General features: G+C 40.3%; 2 protein-coding genes across 3 annotated transcripts in view; one reads left to right on the plus strand and one right to left on the minus strand.

The window, feature by feature from the left end:
- itgbl1 (integrin, beta-like 1) overlaps positions 1-5,096 on the plus strand; it is a 125,240-nt gene extending 120,144 nt beyond the window's left edge. The window contains exon 11 of the mRNA XM_020472573.2: positions 1,804-5,096. Within this exon, the coding sequence (XP_020328162.1) occupies positions 1,804-1,892 (89 nt within the window). The 3' untranslated portion in view covers positions 1,893-5,096. The remainder of the gene's footprint in view (positions 1-1,803) is intronic.
- Positions 2,622-17,758, minus strand: part of fgf14 (fibroblast growth factor 14) — a 330,991-nt gene continuing 315,854 nt past the window's right edge. For both annotated transcript variants that reach the window (XM_031805610.1, XM_031805611.1), the window contains exons 4-5: positions 9,712-9,910; positions 2,622-6,890 (exon numbers count right to left, since the gene is read on the minus strand). In XM_031805610.1, coding sequence (XP_031661470.1) covers positions 6,718-6,890; positions 9,712-9,910 — 372 coding nt within the window. In that variant the 3' untranslated portion in view covers positions 2,622-6,717. The remainder of the gene's footprint in view (positions 6,891-9,711; positions 9,911-17,758) is intronic.

Raw genomic sequence — 17,758 nt, forward strand, 5'->3', positions numbered from 1 at the left:
TTCATTTAAAGTTGGTCTCCCATTAATATTTCCTCAGGGCAGCAGGCAATTGGACAGCTGTTTAGAAGTACTTCTCTTATTGGATGCATGACTCCTGTGTCAGTCATAGTGTCATTCAAAGCAATGCTGTAATCACAGAATTCACACAAACATTCATTAAAAATTTGAGAGAAAGATTTGAGTGGACAAAGGGAATTCATAAATATGTTGGTTAAATGTCGCTGTTTAGCATATTAATGATTAGGGCATATGTCACAATTACCATATACATGAGGATGATTGAAATAGTGTTTTTTTCATGTTTCACTGGGAAAAGTGACTTCTCAAAAAGGAGGGAAGGGGGGTTATGCAAATCAAAACAAACAATAGTAATTATTCGATTACCCCCCCCCCCCTTCCCAAGTTGGCAGTACAGTGCACTCAATATTTTAGCATTAGAACCACGCAAACATCTGTCTGCTAAGTTTGTGGATGAGTTATTCCACATGTGGGAATTGTATGGATTGTTCAAAGCAGGAGATTCTCATTATGCATACAATTCATGAGGGATGTGGAACATTCAATGTATTAGGAATGCCTGCTGGTTCATTTCATGCACCAAGGATGATAGTGCTGGCACCCTTTGAGCCTAGAGAGAAACGAGGGTGCAAACCTGTGACACAAATTAAGAACCTTCAGTCAACATTAGAAACATCTAATTGTCTTTGAAAATAACTTCAATGTTTGGTTGTGTTTTGGAATATCCATTCCAGTAAATCACTTGAAGGGAATACAGCACAATACAGTGGACACAGTTTACATTGCTTACACCTCTTGGTGGTTCAGGGGTTGGACTGACAGTTGCAGGGACTTGGGCTCTAACAAGTCCCCGTCTAGGTCGGGGCTATCCCCCAGACTTGTCACAATCTGTTTTCTAGACAGAACATCCAGAACCATGTGTACCTGTAGTTTTAAGATGTGGGAATGCCCAATGTGTGAATGGCGGCAGCGTAGCCTAGTGGTTAGAGAGTTGGACTAGTAACTGGAAGGTTGCGAGTTCAAACCCCCGAGCTGACAAGGTACAAATCTGTCGTTCTGCCCCTGAACAGGCAGTTAACCCACTGTTCCCAGGCCGTCATTGAAAATAAGAATGTGTTCTTAACTGACTTGCCTGGTTAAATTAATTTAATTTTAATGATACAATGTGAAATACAGCACAACACAAATATTTTGGTTTCTCCATTCAGTATAACACCATCCCCATCTATCCCTGCTTTAATGCCCAACTCGGAGGCATGACACACAACACTACTCCACTTCTGAGAGTCTAGATGAGGGTATTTCTCCTGCCCTGATCTGCCCTGCCCGTAGCCCAGTGAAATCGCTCACTGCATGACCAGACTTGCTCAAAAGAACACTAATTTCCCCTGTGTTCTCTTGTCGACACAGCAAAACTCCCTAAGCTATAGGCCTCAATATTAAGGCCAGAAATATAATGATTTCCTATGACCATTTCACAGTGTTGATCTGTCAGGCGGTCTCAGTATTTAGTACCATACACACACATTGTCTTTTTACTTCTGTACTTTTGTCTTTGACTAAGATTGAGCCTTATGTAATGGCGTCATATAATAAATTCACACCAAGAATGTAATCCCACTCTAGAGCATACCCATAGCAACCTAAGAGAGCTCAGCCTAGCTCGAGTCCCCATAGTGGAACTCTGTCAGGGGGTTCAGGAACCTAGTTAAGAAAGCTCAGGCAGGCATGGTTGGTCAGGTGGCTCTGTCGCTTTACAGTTTCTCCTCTTACCTCTTATTGCAGGGAATGGGATGTGCAACTGCGGCAACTGTGACTGCTGGGATGGCTGGACGGGGAACGCCTGTGAGATCTGGGTGGGAACTGAATACTAACACCACAGAACATTTCAGTAGCTACACAAAGAGACTGTGCTGTCAGAAAAGGCGTGAAACACCAAAGGAAGGAGAGGAATGGAGAGCGCGATGGAGAGGAGGATAAAAAAAGAAGTCAACCAAACTGGGATGTAATTCTTCATTCAGATTTCTGTATATCACTTGTATAACAGCATTCATTGTACTGGTTACAAATCATCTTTATTAAAACGATGTTCTTATTTTGTATGCAAGAAAAAAACCTTTGTAGCAAAAATATTTGTTTTCTCTTTAGAAGACCTTACCATGTAACCCTTTATATGTTTCCAGTATACCTATTTGTATGGCAATTGTTTCTGTAAGAATCATTACATATTCCAGAACGCTACACATAATAAGATGCAGGTACATAAACAGAATCCAAACATTGAAAACAAAAGGATAAATGTTTAATACATTGTGTGTGTGTGTGTGTGTGTGTGTGTGTGTGTGTGTGTGTGTGTGTGTGTGTGTGTGTGTGTGTGTGTGTGTGTGTGTGTGTGTGTGTGTGTGTGTGTGTGTGTGTGTGTGTGTGTGTGTGTGTGTGTGTGTGTGTGTGTGTGTGTGTGTGTGTGTGTGTGTGTGTGTGTGTGTGTGTGTGTGTGTGTGTGTGTGTGTGTGAGATTCTCACCAGTGGTGTGTTTTTTTAGGGGGTTAAAAGTGCTTCCTGACAAATTGGTCTCAAAGAACACCCTGCACTCAAGTCAAGAATATCGTTTGAGCGTTTTATTTATTTTGTAATAATGAAACATTGAATGTGCCGCGTGACACAACATTTCTGCATGGAAAACAATGAAAATACCATAATCATACGTGGGTATAAATCTGTATTAACATGACATACATTTCTCCAAGTGGCACACTTGCAATTGTATATATTTAAATATAAATTGTTTTAATAGTGCCTATTATCGCTGAAAACTATCACAACCATCATAATCTTCTACAACCGGTCAATCAATGCATGGCAATTCCCCCTTACTCGTGAACACCATGTCATGAACATGTTCAAGTGTGGTGGCCGAAAAAAGAACAGAAAACACACATAGCTCTATAGTGCCATGCTGGATATTCATGTAACTTCAGAAGGTGGTTTCAGGGGATGTGAGTTTCTTTGACTCGAGAGCCCAACCTCTACCTGAAAACATGATTGATAGGAATTAGTAAAGAAAAACTGTAATGTAAATAATTCTACTTTGGCCTTTTCATGCTTTTTAGTACTAGCCAACCTTTCGTTTTATTTATCCCATCAAAATGACAGGTGCAATAATATATTGCACACTATATTGCATTAATGTTACTGACATTACAGTCACACCTTTATATAAATATTTGATTCAATATGTTGTATATATGTATACAACAAACAAACTGTACAGTGCAGACAAACTTGTAGCATATATGTATGTAAAATTAGAAGTACATACCAACAGTTCTTGATACACATAGCCTACTACATGCAGCCCATCAATGCCATCCTCTCCCCATGCAAAAGATGAGAAAAAGGACAAAAGCGAAACTAAAACCTCTCCAACTACTTTTTGACAAATTAGTTGACAGAGGGAGAAAACTGAAAATAAACTGTTTGGGAAGGATCAGGAAAACAACATCACGCACGACCCATATACAGTAGGAACAAAACAAACAAACAAACAAAAAAACAAGATGGCGGCTAGAGAGATAAACAGACGCACATTTACACAGTCATTTACAAAAATAAAGTTCAGCTTTCGAAGAACCAGTCAACTGGTCTGAAGGGGCTTGGGTAGCCCAGCATGTAGAGTTCATTATGATGAAGGGAAATTACTGGACATGCATCCCAAATTGCACCATATTCCCTATTTAGTGCACTTCTTTTGACCAGGACCCATAGTGCAGTATGTAAGGAATAGGGTGCCATTTGGGATGCAACCTGGGTGTAATGTGGAGGGGACACCCGCCCTAAAGAAAAAAGTATTATTTCAGCTCCTTTGTGTATATTACGGCATTGTTATAATAGCATCCATGTAGCTTTGTACAGACAAGTGTTTAAGTCTAACTAGTAAATGTGCTTCAACATCCTCTAGAAAATAGGGGCTTAAAATCCCAATAAACTGGAAAATTATATCAGCAAATAAATCTCTTAATATATTTCCAATTTTAGCAGCATACAGTAGCTTCAGTCTACTTATCAACATTCTAAATCTTAGCTATCAATAGAATCCAGTAAATCAAGTTCAGAATTAAATCAGCAGATAGATTCAGATAATGGTTGATACATTGCTAACAGTCGTGATCAGATCAGGACTCCGAACAGAAAGTGCGGTGAAGTAGCTCCAGTGGAAGTAATTCGAGTCCCAAACAATTTCCAAACAACTCCTCACTAGCATTGGTCTGAACAGTACCTTTCCCTTATCCCATTGTCCAGGGATCATCAACTAGATTCAGCCGCGGGGCCGGAACATAATGACAAATCATTCGTCAATTCCAAATAGACTGCAAGAAGCCCAAACAGATAGAATTGAAACCTTGCTTACATGTGTATGCGATCACGTGTTTATCTTTTATGCGGGTGAATACTTAATAACAGATTTCCCAAATTAAAATCACTCAGAGCTGATTTCCTGGTGTTTTTACAGTCTTTTATGTCCAACAACAACGATGACATTTTTTTTTGCTCAGTAAACTTGGGGGCCAAATAAAACCACAATTTGGCCCGCGGGCCGCCAGTTGGGGAACTCTGCCATAGTCCTATGTGGAAAAACATGCATGTAAATGTTTCTAGGTATCCCAAAACCTTGATTCATATGAACACAAGATCCAAAATGACATCAATCAAGACCTTTCAAAGCTTCAGCAAGAAGGCCAGCAGAGAATCGATTCATCAATGGGATTATTTTAGTGAAAATGAACCATATGGTAAATCACAGTGGGTAAAAAGCAAAATCGGAGAAAGGAAAATCGAATCAGAATGCAGTCGGCTGCTGTTGCCATTGTACTACACAGCAACAACAGTGGTATCGTTCTGGCTTCTTGGATACTTTGGTCATTTTATGAATCAATCTCTGTCATCTGTAAAGGTTGTTGAGAGAATATTCTGCTAGGTCTTTATTGGATGTGTTTGGTGGGTGAGACACCTTAGGCCCAGTTGTGACTGGATATATGTATTGGCATGCTGGGGATCAAGGTCTAAACAGGCATGTAATAGGCCAAGATGAGCGATACTGGACTCTTCATGCTGAGCTAGGAGAAAATCTTCTCGTAGCATCTCAGAATATGTAGTATAATCTTTTTTTTTTTTGTGAAAATGTTATAATATAAGCCATCTCTTGCATTGCTTCTGCAAGAAAAATAGAACACAATACTAACCTTGCCCATGCTTTAGTTTCCTGAACAAAATGGGGATGCAGCCAAACCTTGAGTAAATGTGAATGTAAAATGGCTGCCACCGTTGGGCTTGAACCATTTAGTCTAAGCCACTAGCCTAGCCCGTTATTCAGAGAAGTCAGCGAGTGAGGGACTGTGGCCTACAAGGCCTATAGATATTCCTAGAGCCCTTGCTCAGAAATAAGAATTTAAGAAAAATAGATTTCAGGTTCCTATTTCCCGACCGGATGAGGCAGAGCTCACCGCTGGTGGGATCGGATTGTGATATGTTTACACCTATACACCACTTGTTAAAGCATTCTCCAACACACACGCACATCTGTGTCTGTATGTGTGTGTGGGCTCCTCGCATTGATTGCAGTGGGGGTAATTAGCACTTCATCAGCTATGATTGTGTGAGCTGTCCTCCAGTCTTTCTTTATTGAGCTCTAAAAAAGCAACACGCAGCCTGAGACTCTGACTCTCCCCTCGACGTAGATGCTGTGTGTGTGTGAGAGTGTGTGTGTGTGTGTGTGTGTGCGTGCGTGCATGCGTGCGTATCTGTAGTGCTTCCCAAACACCAGACTTCCCTAAATGAGTCCCTGGAACCAAGCCACCGGTGGCATCTTATTTCTTGTTAGTGTATGTGTTGTGTATGGGAAGAAGAGTGTATTTCAGTGTCAATGTGTCTGTGTGTGTTGAGTATACATCGGCATGAATGCGTGTATTACAAAACCACACACTTCCCCTGCAAAATGTACTTTTTTCTAAGTTACTCAACAAAGAGAAAAATGTGAGAATAGAAAGAGAAAGAGACGGGAATATACTTGTAAAAAGTAGAAGATAGCAGTCCATTTTCTTTTTTACTATGTGTGTAAAGCATCTACCCCAGAACATAGCTGGTGCACTGTGGTATAGAAAATAGATCTTAATCACACACACTGTTGCAACAGGGCATATATGTAGAGGGGGTGGTCTTGGGTTACCGTCAGCAAGCAAGGTATCACATGTGGCTGTGAAACACACATCATTTTTACGGATTCCATTGTCAGAGTCACTCTTCCTTCTCTTTGGGGGGTGGGGGCGGAGGCGACCACCCTTCTGCATCGATCCCCCATTGATGAATTAAAGAGAAAGAAAGAAAGAAAGAGAGAGAGAGAGGAGAAGAAAGGAAGGAAGGACCGAGAGTTTGCCTGGAACTAATCCACAGAAGAAAGAGGGTGCAGGTTTGGAGTCTGGTAGGGAAAATCCCTGACTCCATCATGTACGTCCCTCCCTCCCTCCCTCCAGCCACACACACACACACACACACACACACACACACACACACACACACACACACACACACACACACACACACACACACACACACACACACACACACACACACACACACACACACACACACACACACACACACACACACACACACACACACACACACACACCAGGTGAATTGTGGCTATGTCGGGGGCTTAGCAGCAGTAGCAGTAGTAGTAGTAGTAGTAGGCTTGCTGACTGGTTTGCCTCCATTCATCACTGGGGGCTCGGTTGTGCTTTTACTGGGAGGGACGGCTGTTTTGGGCGCTTTGGTCTCTCCTACATCATGCAACGATGGCTCTCTGTACATAGCAACTGTGAGGGAGAGAGATAATAAAGAGAAGGGAGGAGATAAGGAGGCAAGGAAGGGTGAGAGGGAAAAAGAGGAAGCGGGTAGAGAGAGAGATAGAGAGGGTAAGAAAATAGAGAGAAAAGAAGAAAGGGAGAGAATGGAGGAGAGGGGGAAGATTTAGTAAAATCCAGAGCAAAATAAGTATTTTCAGTCCAATAACTAACTAAAACTAACCACATGGCTCCTTTTTCACCAATGAATAGCATGAATGATTTAATCAGTTTTAAGTTTTGTTGAGGCAGAGGCTTCTATTTGTTTTTGGAAATCATTCCAGGCCACACGAAAAGGGGCAAAAAGGGGGCGAAAAATACCAAAAAAATGTCTAACACATTATTTAGCCTGTGACTGCTGCCATAGTTAAGTAAAGGTTCAATGAAAAAAAATTATATATCTTCCACTCCTTTCTACAGACCCCAGTCTGAATGTGGCCAAAAGCCTTTATGCAAAATGAGCAGTGGGAACCTCCCAAATGATCCTGCACTTTACGCTCCCTGCACTGCAGCTGTGTCACTGTCACGACAGTGCAGTACAGGTTCCTGGAGGCTTCCATGTTTAAATAATGGACACAAATCTGCCAGGGAGGGGAGGAGAGTGTAGACGCACTATAAAGCATCAACATTTCATGGCCACAAAGACAGGGCTTGTCCCTTCCCCTCTGTGCTATATGCCAACCTGTGAATTATGGATGGGAATGAGAAATATAAATGATACGTCAAGGGGAAGATAACCATCCTTCAGTGTAGCCGTGGGTGGTTACTCGGGGTGGGATTAACAGTAAAGATAGACTTGTTCCCTCGAAAGACACTACCGTGACAGGGTCTAGGTGTGGGATGGTCATTCCGAGGGGTGTGGAGGATGCAATGTGCTATTGTGAACCTGCAGGCATGTGATGGCTTACATGTGAATGTCTTGTGTAAGATTCTGGTGATATATACATAAACCCTGTCTCATAGGTAGCCCATACATTTAATAAGTTTGACACCTCTGACATGAGGCATAAACTTGGTACCAACAATAAGTAGTAGGGTTGCAAAGGGAAGTTTTCCAGCAAACTACCAGAATGTTTGTAACTTTCGCCTTTTTGGGTACTTCGGATTATCACAGGTGTCTGTAATTATCTCTGGTCCTCTGTGTGACCTCATCACGTGTAAAATACACTGAGTGTGCGAAGCATTATGGACATGACATGCCATATAGGCATAGACTGACCAGGTAAATCCAGGTGAAAGCTATGATCCTTTATTGATGTCACTTGTTAAATCCATTTCAATCAGTGTAGATGAAGTTGAGGAGACAGGTTAAAGAAGTTCTTTGTTGTTGTTTTGAGACAATTGAGACACGGATTGTGTATGTGTGCCATTTAGAGTGTGAATGGGCGAAACAAAAGATCGAAGTGCCTTTGAACGGGCCAGGCGCACCGGTTTGTGTCAAGAACTGCAACACTGCTGGGTTTTTCACGCTCAACAGTTTCCAGCGTATATCAAGAACGGTTCTCCACTAAAAGGATATCTAGCCAACCTGACACAATACAACAGTTTATATAAACAAATCTAATAAGATGATTTTAAAATAAGAAATAGAATGACAAATCTATAAAACTTTATCCTAAATAAAAATCCATTAACTTAGTGAATACCATTGTTGTTTAATATGAGGGTGAATACTTAGTGAATACCATGTTGTTTAATATGAGGGTGAATACTTAGTGAATACCATGTTGTTTAATATGAGGGTGAATACTTAGTGAATACCATGTTGTTTAATATGAGGGTGAATACTTAGTGAATACCATTGTTGTTTAATATGAGGGTGAATACTTAGTGAATACCATTGTTGTTTAATATGAGGGTGAATACTTAGTGAATACCATTGTTGTTTAATATGAGGGTGAATACTTAGTGAATACCATTGTTGTTTAATATGAGGGTGAATACTTAGTGAATACCATGTTGTTTAATATGAGGGTGAATACTTAGTGAATACCATGTTGTTTAATATGAGGGTGAATACTTAGTGAATACCATTGTTGTTTAATATGAGGGTGAATACTTAGTGAATACCATGTTGTTTAATATGAGGGTGAATACTTAGTGAATACCATGTTGTTTAATATGAGGGTGAATACTTAGTGAATACCATTGTTGTTTAATATGAGGGTGAATACTTAGTGAATACCATTGTTGTTTAATATGAGGGTGAATACTTAGTGAATACCATTGTTGTTTAATATGAGGGTGAATACTTAGTGAATACCATTGTTGTTTAATATGAGGGTGAATACTTAGTGAATACCATTGTTGTTTAATATGAGGGTGAATACTTAGTGAATACCATGTTGTTTAATATGAGGGTGAATACTTAGTGAATACCATGTTGTTTAATATGAGGGTTTCAGCATGACCTATTATTTATATGTAATAATTCTTTATATGAATACATTTTTTCAAATTCAAATATAAATTACCAAAGTTACCATAGATTGCCATAAATTACCTGTTAGTTACCAACATTACAGAAGTTAAACTTTGGTAAATTACTAGCTTTCAGCTAGGAGGAAAAGTTCATAGACAGTAGAAGGTACAGACTTATGTTTTGCAAAGGTTATCCTTGAAAGAAGTCTAGCAGATATAAATGCCCTACTTTTCAGTTCAATATATTGCCACTCATCACAAAACAACAAAAACTATATTTGCTGCTCTCTTGCTTATACTGCTCTAATGCCCCTGAAACAGTTATTTTCTAACGAAAAGAAAAAATCTAACTCAGAATGTGGTGTTGGCATACCTTCTAATGGCTTGGGCAGGAAGTGAGCAGCTGGTTTTGTTTTCTTCACTCGATTCCCCTTCATGGCTTGGCCCTCTTTGTTGAGCCCCAGGAACCAAGCTCTCCCTGACTCCTGTTGCCTGTACAGCATCGACGAGTAGATCACATAATAGTTCTCAAACACAGACTCTTTGAACTTGCATTCTGCCGTAAAGAGTTCCTGCAAAGACAGAAGACAGGTTAAGTATCATGTCTATGTGGCAGAGCCATGGCTAAGTGGTAATGGTCCCCGGTCTCAATACATGTATAACTCCCCATCAGTGACCGGGTTCAATCCCATAGTTTACCCAGTAAACCAAAATTGGTTCTGTGAAAGTTGCCAGAACATTCGTTACATTGTTCTCATAATGCAAAAACTGTCCAGTTGTGTTTATCATTATACAAAGTTTGTCTTGCAAGAACATTCCCAGAACACATTTAGTCTGTTCCTTACCTGGAAACCTCATGAGAATGTTTGGGGAATGTTCTGCGGTGGTTGTTACAGCTGTGCACAACATTTTATGTGAATGTTTGGTGAACATTCCAAGGATATTTAATTTAAAACATTTTCCCGAAAAGAAAAACATTTTCATCAAAAACATTATTTGAATGCTTTTGGGATGTTGTCCTAATGTTAGATAAGACCGTAACTAGAACTTAATGGGAATCTTAGCAAATTTGATGGGATTTTTCCCAGTTTGCTGGGTACCCATCCAACGCTCTCTCCTCTCCACACCTGTATCGCCAATTGTAATTTATCATTTGTACAATAAAACTTTAAAAAGTAAAGTTCTTAAAAACATGATGTATCTTGTTCATATAAGAAATATAATTGATGTTCCATTTGGGTCTTGAAGCATAGGTAAAGGTAACACCCTATTCCCCATATTATTCACTACTATGTGGTTCACTATCACATATGGCTCTGGGAAGAGAAGTGTACTATATATTAAGATGTAATTTGAAACACAAAGCCTTTGTGCAAAAAACAATGAAGCATATGAACATCATTCATGTTTGAACATGTAGCCATATCCAGAGGTCACAAAGACTAATTTTATGCAGCTCCACTACACAATACGTTTTTTTTTTAAAAGCCACTTTCGACAGGATTACCAACATAGACTGACGAGCTGAAATACTCAGAAGCCCTGAATGTGGCAGACCAATCCGAACTCCTCTCTCGGCATGTACAGCCCTCTCATTATCTCAGCCAATCATGGCTAGTGGGAAGGTTGCCACTTTTTCTGTGGTTTAACCAACAAGGCTAGTAATTGAACAATTTTATTCGTATTTACAGATAGCATACAAGTTTTTTATTAAGGCACATGAAAGTTCACATGTTCGAGAAGGCATTTCTGCCAAAAACGCATTTTGATAAAACATTTTTTTTTTACATTCAAACGGCTCTCCTATGAAGTTGTGACTTTCGATATACGACTAGTTTCCTGAATCGTGTCACAATTGTTTAGGAGCCCGTAAAACGGCAGCCATCTCCTCCGGTGCCATTCTGCATTATATGCCTAGATGCCTCAATTTGTTAAACTAGCTGGATTATATCTGTGTGTATGTTGTGCTAGCAAACACCCAAGAAAGTGTCATGAAAATACACTCGTTACATCTGTAATACTTTGTGCAAACAACCTTGTAGCTAATCCAAAGACCTCCTCATCTTTCACACACCCCTTTTTGTCAATGACAAATGAACACCACATCTCCCTCCGCTTTACCCCCATTCATCTCATTAAACTGAAGAGAACATGAGGGTAATAAAGAGCTTTCCACATTATCTGCCCCACATCGGGGTTTTCATTGGGGTGTATTAATAAACACCTGGTCATGCTTCAAGGAGTTCTGGTTGGAGAAGTTCACTTAAAGCCTATTCAGCACACCCCCACAAAGACCCTGTTTGAATAATTCCAAAATGTACCCTCCCTCCCTCCATTCCTTAGAGTTTATTTATCGCTGACATGATTGGTCAATGTAAGAGACCCCACTACTAGCTTACACCTATCCAGCCAGAGCAGCAAATTATTTGAACGGGTCTGAGCCACAAAAAATTTCTTTTCGACGTTTAATCTTCTTCCATGCTATTTCCCCTTGCTAGGCATTTATGAGTGGGACTTGATGTAGTTAATAAATATTAGGTGGTCTTTCCACCGTTTAGGTGTTTGCTCATAACTCTCACAGCTTCACCCTGGGGATTATTTATGGGGTGAGTGTGTAGTTCCGACGACGCATCCCATCACCGAGTAATAGCAGGTTATTAGCACTGTGTTAAATTGCTCTTGTCAGGGCTTAACAACCAGTCGGGGCCGATGACGACGACTAAGTGACACTTTGGGGGACTTATTAATGACTGGCTCAATCAGAGGAAATTGCATTAGGTAAGGCAGGCACAGGCTGGTAGCTGTATTTGGAGAGCTTCTAGTCTCCTTAATTGAACACTCAGAGCGATTCCATTGACTGCATACAGACCTGAGGAACTTAACCGGCTCAGTTGGTCAGCGAGAGCTGCTAGTAGCGCTAATGCTGTATATCCCTTGTGTAATGATTGTAACACTTAGGAATGGACAAAAGACTCATAGGCTGTGTTTACACTTCCATTCTACACTGTAAAAAGTTATTTAGTTGTTTCAGCAAATTTTTCCAAAGTCAATTCAACTGAAAAATAGTCGATTCAACTCAAAATGTTGAGATAACATGGTTTAGTCAACTAGTCAGAAAATGTTGAGAAGTTGACTCAATGAGTAATGTTGACCAGTGAATTATACAATACACATTGACTAAACTATAATGAAATCTCTGAATGTCTCACGAGTGAATGCTAGAAACTACCAGTATGTGGGCTTCAATTTTGAAACAAACATCTTAGTTTCTCAAGTCCTCTGTGGTTCGATTCGGCGGTCATCTAAGCATGAATGTCAGCATCGGTATTAGAACCAGTTCGAATCAATATATGATTTTACTAGCACTAGCTATCTAGCTAACTGTGTCTTTTGAATTGCTAAGGCTAGCCAACTACCTACTGAGCACAAACTGCTTTTGTAATACAGTAAATATCCTAAAGTTAAGGCTGTTACAAACTAATGTAACATTCAACCGTAAAATTAGTAACACATTTTGAGGTAACTGTAACCATAAATGTCTTCTTATGTAATCATATATGCAAGATAACATGCAAAGGTTGTCACACCTATGCTGTAATCATCTGTTAAGATTCTCGAACGGCATTGAAAACTTAACGAAGGCCCGCAGGTACGAACGAGGATAGTTAAAACATGGGTCGGGACCGGACAATATTCACAGCCAGTAGCTTTTGAATGAATTTTGGCGTTTGATTTGGCATTGAAAGTTTGTGATGCCGCACTGAAGTCAGCACAGCATTGTGTGCCACACAGGAGTTTCTGCAGCCCAAACTGTCTTGCCAATCATATTGACGCAAATGGAATCACACAGTGGGTGCAATAACTGAGAGTGAAGCGCTTTTTCTCTGGATGGGCTTTCCACTGGTACTTATGTTATTTAGACAACCTGAAAACGCATAGCCCAAGCAAGAGACTTCAGCTCCATCTTAACTCCTCCACATTCACTGGATTGGTGGTTGAAAAGTGAAGAAGAGAACCTCCCCCGACAGTTTTTTTCCTTCTCGTCGAGACCAGTATGTAGGAGATCTAGTTTCAGGCGTTTATTTTAAGGCTGCTGCGTTAGGTTCCCTCTAAAGTAGCACATAGATGCAATGCTCATTTCCTGTCACTTTTCCTTTACATTTTTGGGTGGTTATTGTGGCAACGGCATGTGCAAAAAAAACACTTTATGATGCCTGAGAAATGCTAATATCAGTACTATGACTTGAATGGGATTCGTGCCACAAATGCTAAAACAGTATTTGGAAACAGTGCAAAGAAAATAAACCCAAAGCATGGATTGCTTTCATACCTTGTCCATAGACTGCTTACCAATGTGTCATTTTGTAATTTGGGTGAACTATCCCTTCAAGAGATTATGATCTAAGCAATCGGGGCTCGGAGGCATGTTTAATATGAAAAAAATACTCTCTGAATTACGAGGCAAAATTCCATCCTCATTTGGCGACGTGCGTCCTCAGATTCATGGCGTGTCAGCAGTCTCCTTCCAAAGGACTGCTTATCAAGTGCAAGATGTCAGAGAGGCAGTGCCTGCATCTTCCCGTTTCCAGGGGTATCAAATCAAATCAAATTGTATTTGTCACATACACATGGTTAGCAGATGTTAATGCGAGTGTAGCGAAATGCTTGTGCTTCTAGTTCCGACAATGCAGTAATAACCAACAAGTAATCTAACTAACAATTCCGAGTAATGTAAGAAATAACACGTAAAAAAACAAAAGACTGCATAGTTTCCTAGGAACGCGAAGCGAGGCGGCCATCTCTGTCGGCGCCGGAAGTCAAGTTTTGGGGGGTATCGGGGGAAAGCACAGTCTTTAACATGCTGTACTGACAGGACTCAGGACAGATCAGCTACACAGCTTTTCAAAAATATAATGGATTGAGGTAGAAGTTAATTGGAGTGAGTATTGATTTAGGCCTAGATTCATTCCATATCTCTGAAGATTAGCACTATAGCACGATTTACATTTAAAGGCAATGTGGCCCCATTTGTGGAGACTGCATTTATGGTAAACGCTGCATTTGTTGGCTCAATCTGTAATTAGCTTTGAATTTCAATCACGCAATAGGGCTTATCTTCCGCAATACGGATTGAATCAGGTAAATTGTTGAGAATGAACAGCCTTTTACAATACTGACCACTTTGCAATAGTGTGAGTAAAAGCTCCATGGCTTCATCCTATGCAGCCAAAGGATAAATCCACAGTGTCAAATAATATTCATACCTATAAGAGGTGGGATACCAATCGGAAGGAGCATAACAGTACGTATCTATATTAGTACGGCAATATGAGAGTACCGTACCACACAACAAAACAACAGATCTGAATGCAAGAGGAAGCAGTGACTTTTCACTGTGCCATTCAACCAATAAGCACATTTGCAACAGGTGTTTCACTTGCTCAACTGGCTCCAAGTGTCTCTTTTTTGGACCAGATCCCATACACTCCTCAAGACATGTCTTTTAAAACGGTTGTTGACGGGTTGCTTTCAGAACCAAACTAATGTCTCGGAGCCGATTTCAAAGCCAAATAGGTTTTTACCTTCACGGTTCCCAGAGTCACTTCAATTAGGTTATTAATTACACATCTTCCTCGTCAGGTAAGACTCGTTGTTGGTTGACTGGTCACTGTAATCAACGAGATCGCTTGTGAGGCCATGTTGAGCCGAGCGCTGATTACTTCTTCAACCACCCGAGAGCGGCTGAACAAAGTCAGTGAGAAGGTTTCTTGGATGCAAATACTTTCATATAACTAGGTTCCCAGATTTTTGAGTGACTTGGGGAGAGTGGGGGGAAAGAAGTTTTCTTGGGTACAAACACTGTCAGTCACCGATAATCATAGTGGTTTGAAGATGACTCCGAGGCAGTCAAACGACTCCTCTTCGGGCGCTGATTGCATCTCAATCTCCAGCTTCAATAGAGCTTTTTAATGCTTCTCTGTTGTCTTCCGTTCATTCACAGTCAGTTTTTTTTCCAGATGATTGTATTGGGAAAGTGAACAAAGCCAAACAGACATACGTCCTCTTTTTTGTTTTTAAAACATGTTCATTAAAATTCATGAGGGGATGCTTAAAAATCACAGTCTGAAACTAAGCCATCGTCACTCTCCTCATTTCTGATGCCTTCTTTGAATCTTGGATAGAAAATATTGATGTCCACTTCAGCTGGCCATTATAACATCGTGTTCATAAATATGAAACGTCGGTGCCAAATTGCTTCGGAGAAGACTGACAAATTCACAAATTAAGAGACATAGAAATACAGAAATATATAATTTCATTGTTGTGGTATTTAATACACCAGTCAAGGTTTTGGCATGCACATCCATCTTGTTTTTCAGGTGAAGAGGTGTAAACGGCACGCGCTCCCAGTTTATTGCTTTCAGTGTGTGTGGTTGTGTCTGGTGAGTTTGGTCGATATCTGAGGGCGTAATAGAAAGCTCTACTAAATGTCACCTCCACAACCTGTAAATGAGCCATGAGGTGATGAGTCTGTGTCAGGGGCTGTCTTGACTTTGAGCTGCAGCGTACAAACTTTATTAAGGAGAGACAACCTCTGGTCCACAATGTCAGCTACTGGCTCCGTGCTTTCCTTGACAGGCCCTTCTCCTCTTCTCTCTTTTTTTTCTTCTGTTTTCTATTTTTTTGTGGTGGGGGGCAGAACATGGCACATACCTTTGCACTCAGTTGCTATGGCAACAGAGAAGGGGTTTCTCCAGAATAGTGATATGCTCTTAAAGAAAAGGACCGGTGGTGGTCATTCCCTATAACAACATAAATAGGAACATGATGGACCCACACTGGAGGCAAAGTGAAACAGATTCGTTTTTTGGGGGGTAAATGCATTAAATGTCTCCTGTGATCAACATATGACATATTCCCTTTCAAAACATTAAAGATACAGATTATGGTTTGATACATTTCAAAATGAATTTCAAGGTAGGTGGGCTGTTGCAGTTTTTTTTAGGGGCAGCCAATGATGGCACAGAAGAAACATTTGCTATTAATTATCTAAGGCCAATTAACAGCTCAAATACTGTTTGGCTAGTATTCTACAACTTCAGCAGGGAAAATACATGTACTCGACGGGGTACACTGTATGATGCTAGCTGAGATCCACCTGAATTTGAGATCATGTTTAGAAAGAGAAGGGTGACATTGGCAGAGAGTTATGAGGTCGAGGCACACCCCTCTACACCCGCGGCAAATCGAATCATTTCTGGGGCACACAACAGTTGATTTTTCTCCCCTCTCAATCCTCCTGCCTGCCTCTCCACATCAGTGACTCCCCGGCACCCTGATTCGCAGCGCTCTAAATGGGCAGCCATAATTGACCTTGGCCACAGACAGAGGGCCAGCACCGCTCAGACCAACATAATCACTCCACTCACCACAGAATGAATGAGAGAGAGAGAGAGGGGGGGGGGGGGGGAGTCATATATATATATAGAGAGAGCGAGAGAGAAAAATAGAGAGTTAGGAGAAAAGTGAAAGAGAAAATGGGGAGATATAGAGAGGGAAAGAGAGAAACAGAAAGATAAATAAGCACGAAGATAAAGGCTGTCCCCATACAGTAGGAGAACCAAATCAAATTGTATTTGTCACATCCTTCGTATGCAACTGGTGCAGACTAATAGTCAAATGCAAATTTACGGTTCCTTCCCAACAATGCAGAGAGAAAAATAGAAAGGTAATACAAAAAATAATAACTCAAGGAATAAATACACAATGAGTAACGATAACTTAGCTACAGTGACTTCAGAAAGTATTCACACCCCCCATCCTACATTTTGGTATGTTACAAAGTGGGATTAAAATGGATTTGATTATTATTTTTTCTACACAAAATAATTTGTCATGTCAAAGTGTGAGAAACATTTGAACAGTTTTATAATATATATATATATACAGTATATAAAACGAACTTGATTAGATATTCAACCCCCTGAGTCAATAGAATCACATTTGGCAGCGATTAAAGCTGTGAGTCTTTCTGGGTAAGTGTCTAAGAACTTTGCACACCTGGATTGTACAATATTTGCACAATCAATTCTTCAAGCTCTGTCAAATTGGTTGTTGATCATTGCTAGACAACCATTTTCAAGTATTGTCATTGATTTTCATGCCAATTTAAGACAAAAATGTAATTAGCCATTCAGGAACATTCAACGTCATCTTGCTAAGCAACTATATCTGGCTGATTATATTTGGCCGAGTGTTTCAGGTTATTATCTAAATAATTAACTAAAAGGTGAATTTGTCTCCAAGTGACTCTTGGAAAGCAGACTGAACCAGGTTTTCCTCTAGGATTTTGCCTGTGCTTAGCTCTCTACTTTTTATCCAAATAACTCCCTAGTCCAATGACAAACATACCGACAAGC

The sequence above is a fragment of the Oncorhynchus kisutch genome, linkage group LG26 (genome assembly GCF_002021735.2).
Source record: "Oncorhynchus kisutch isolate 150728-3 linkage group LG26, Okis_V2, whole genome shotgun sequence".
NCBI lineage: Eukaryota > Metazoa > Chordata > Actinopteri > Salmoniformes > Salmonidae > Oncorhynchus > Oncorhynchus kisutch.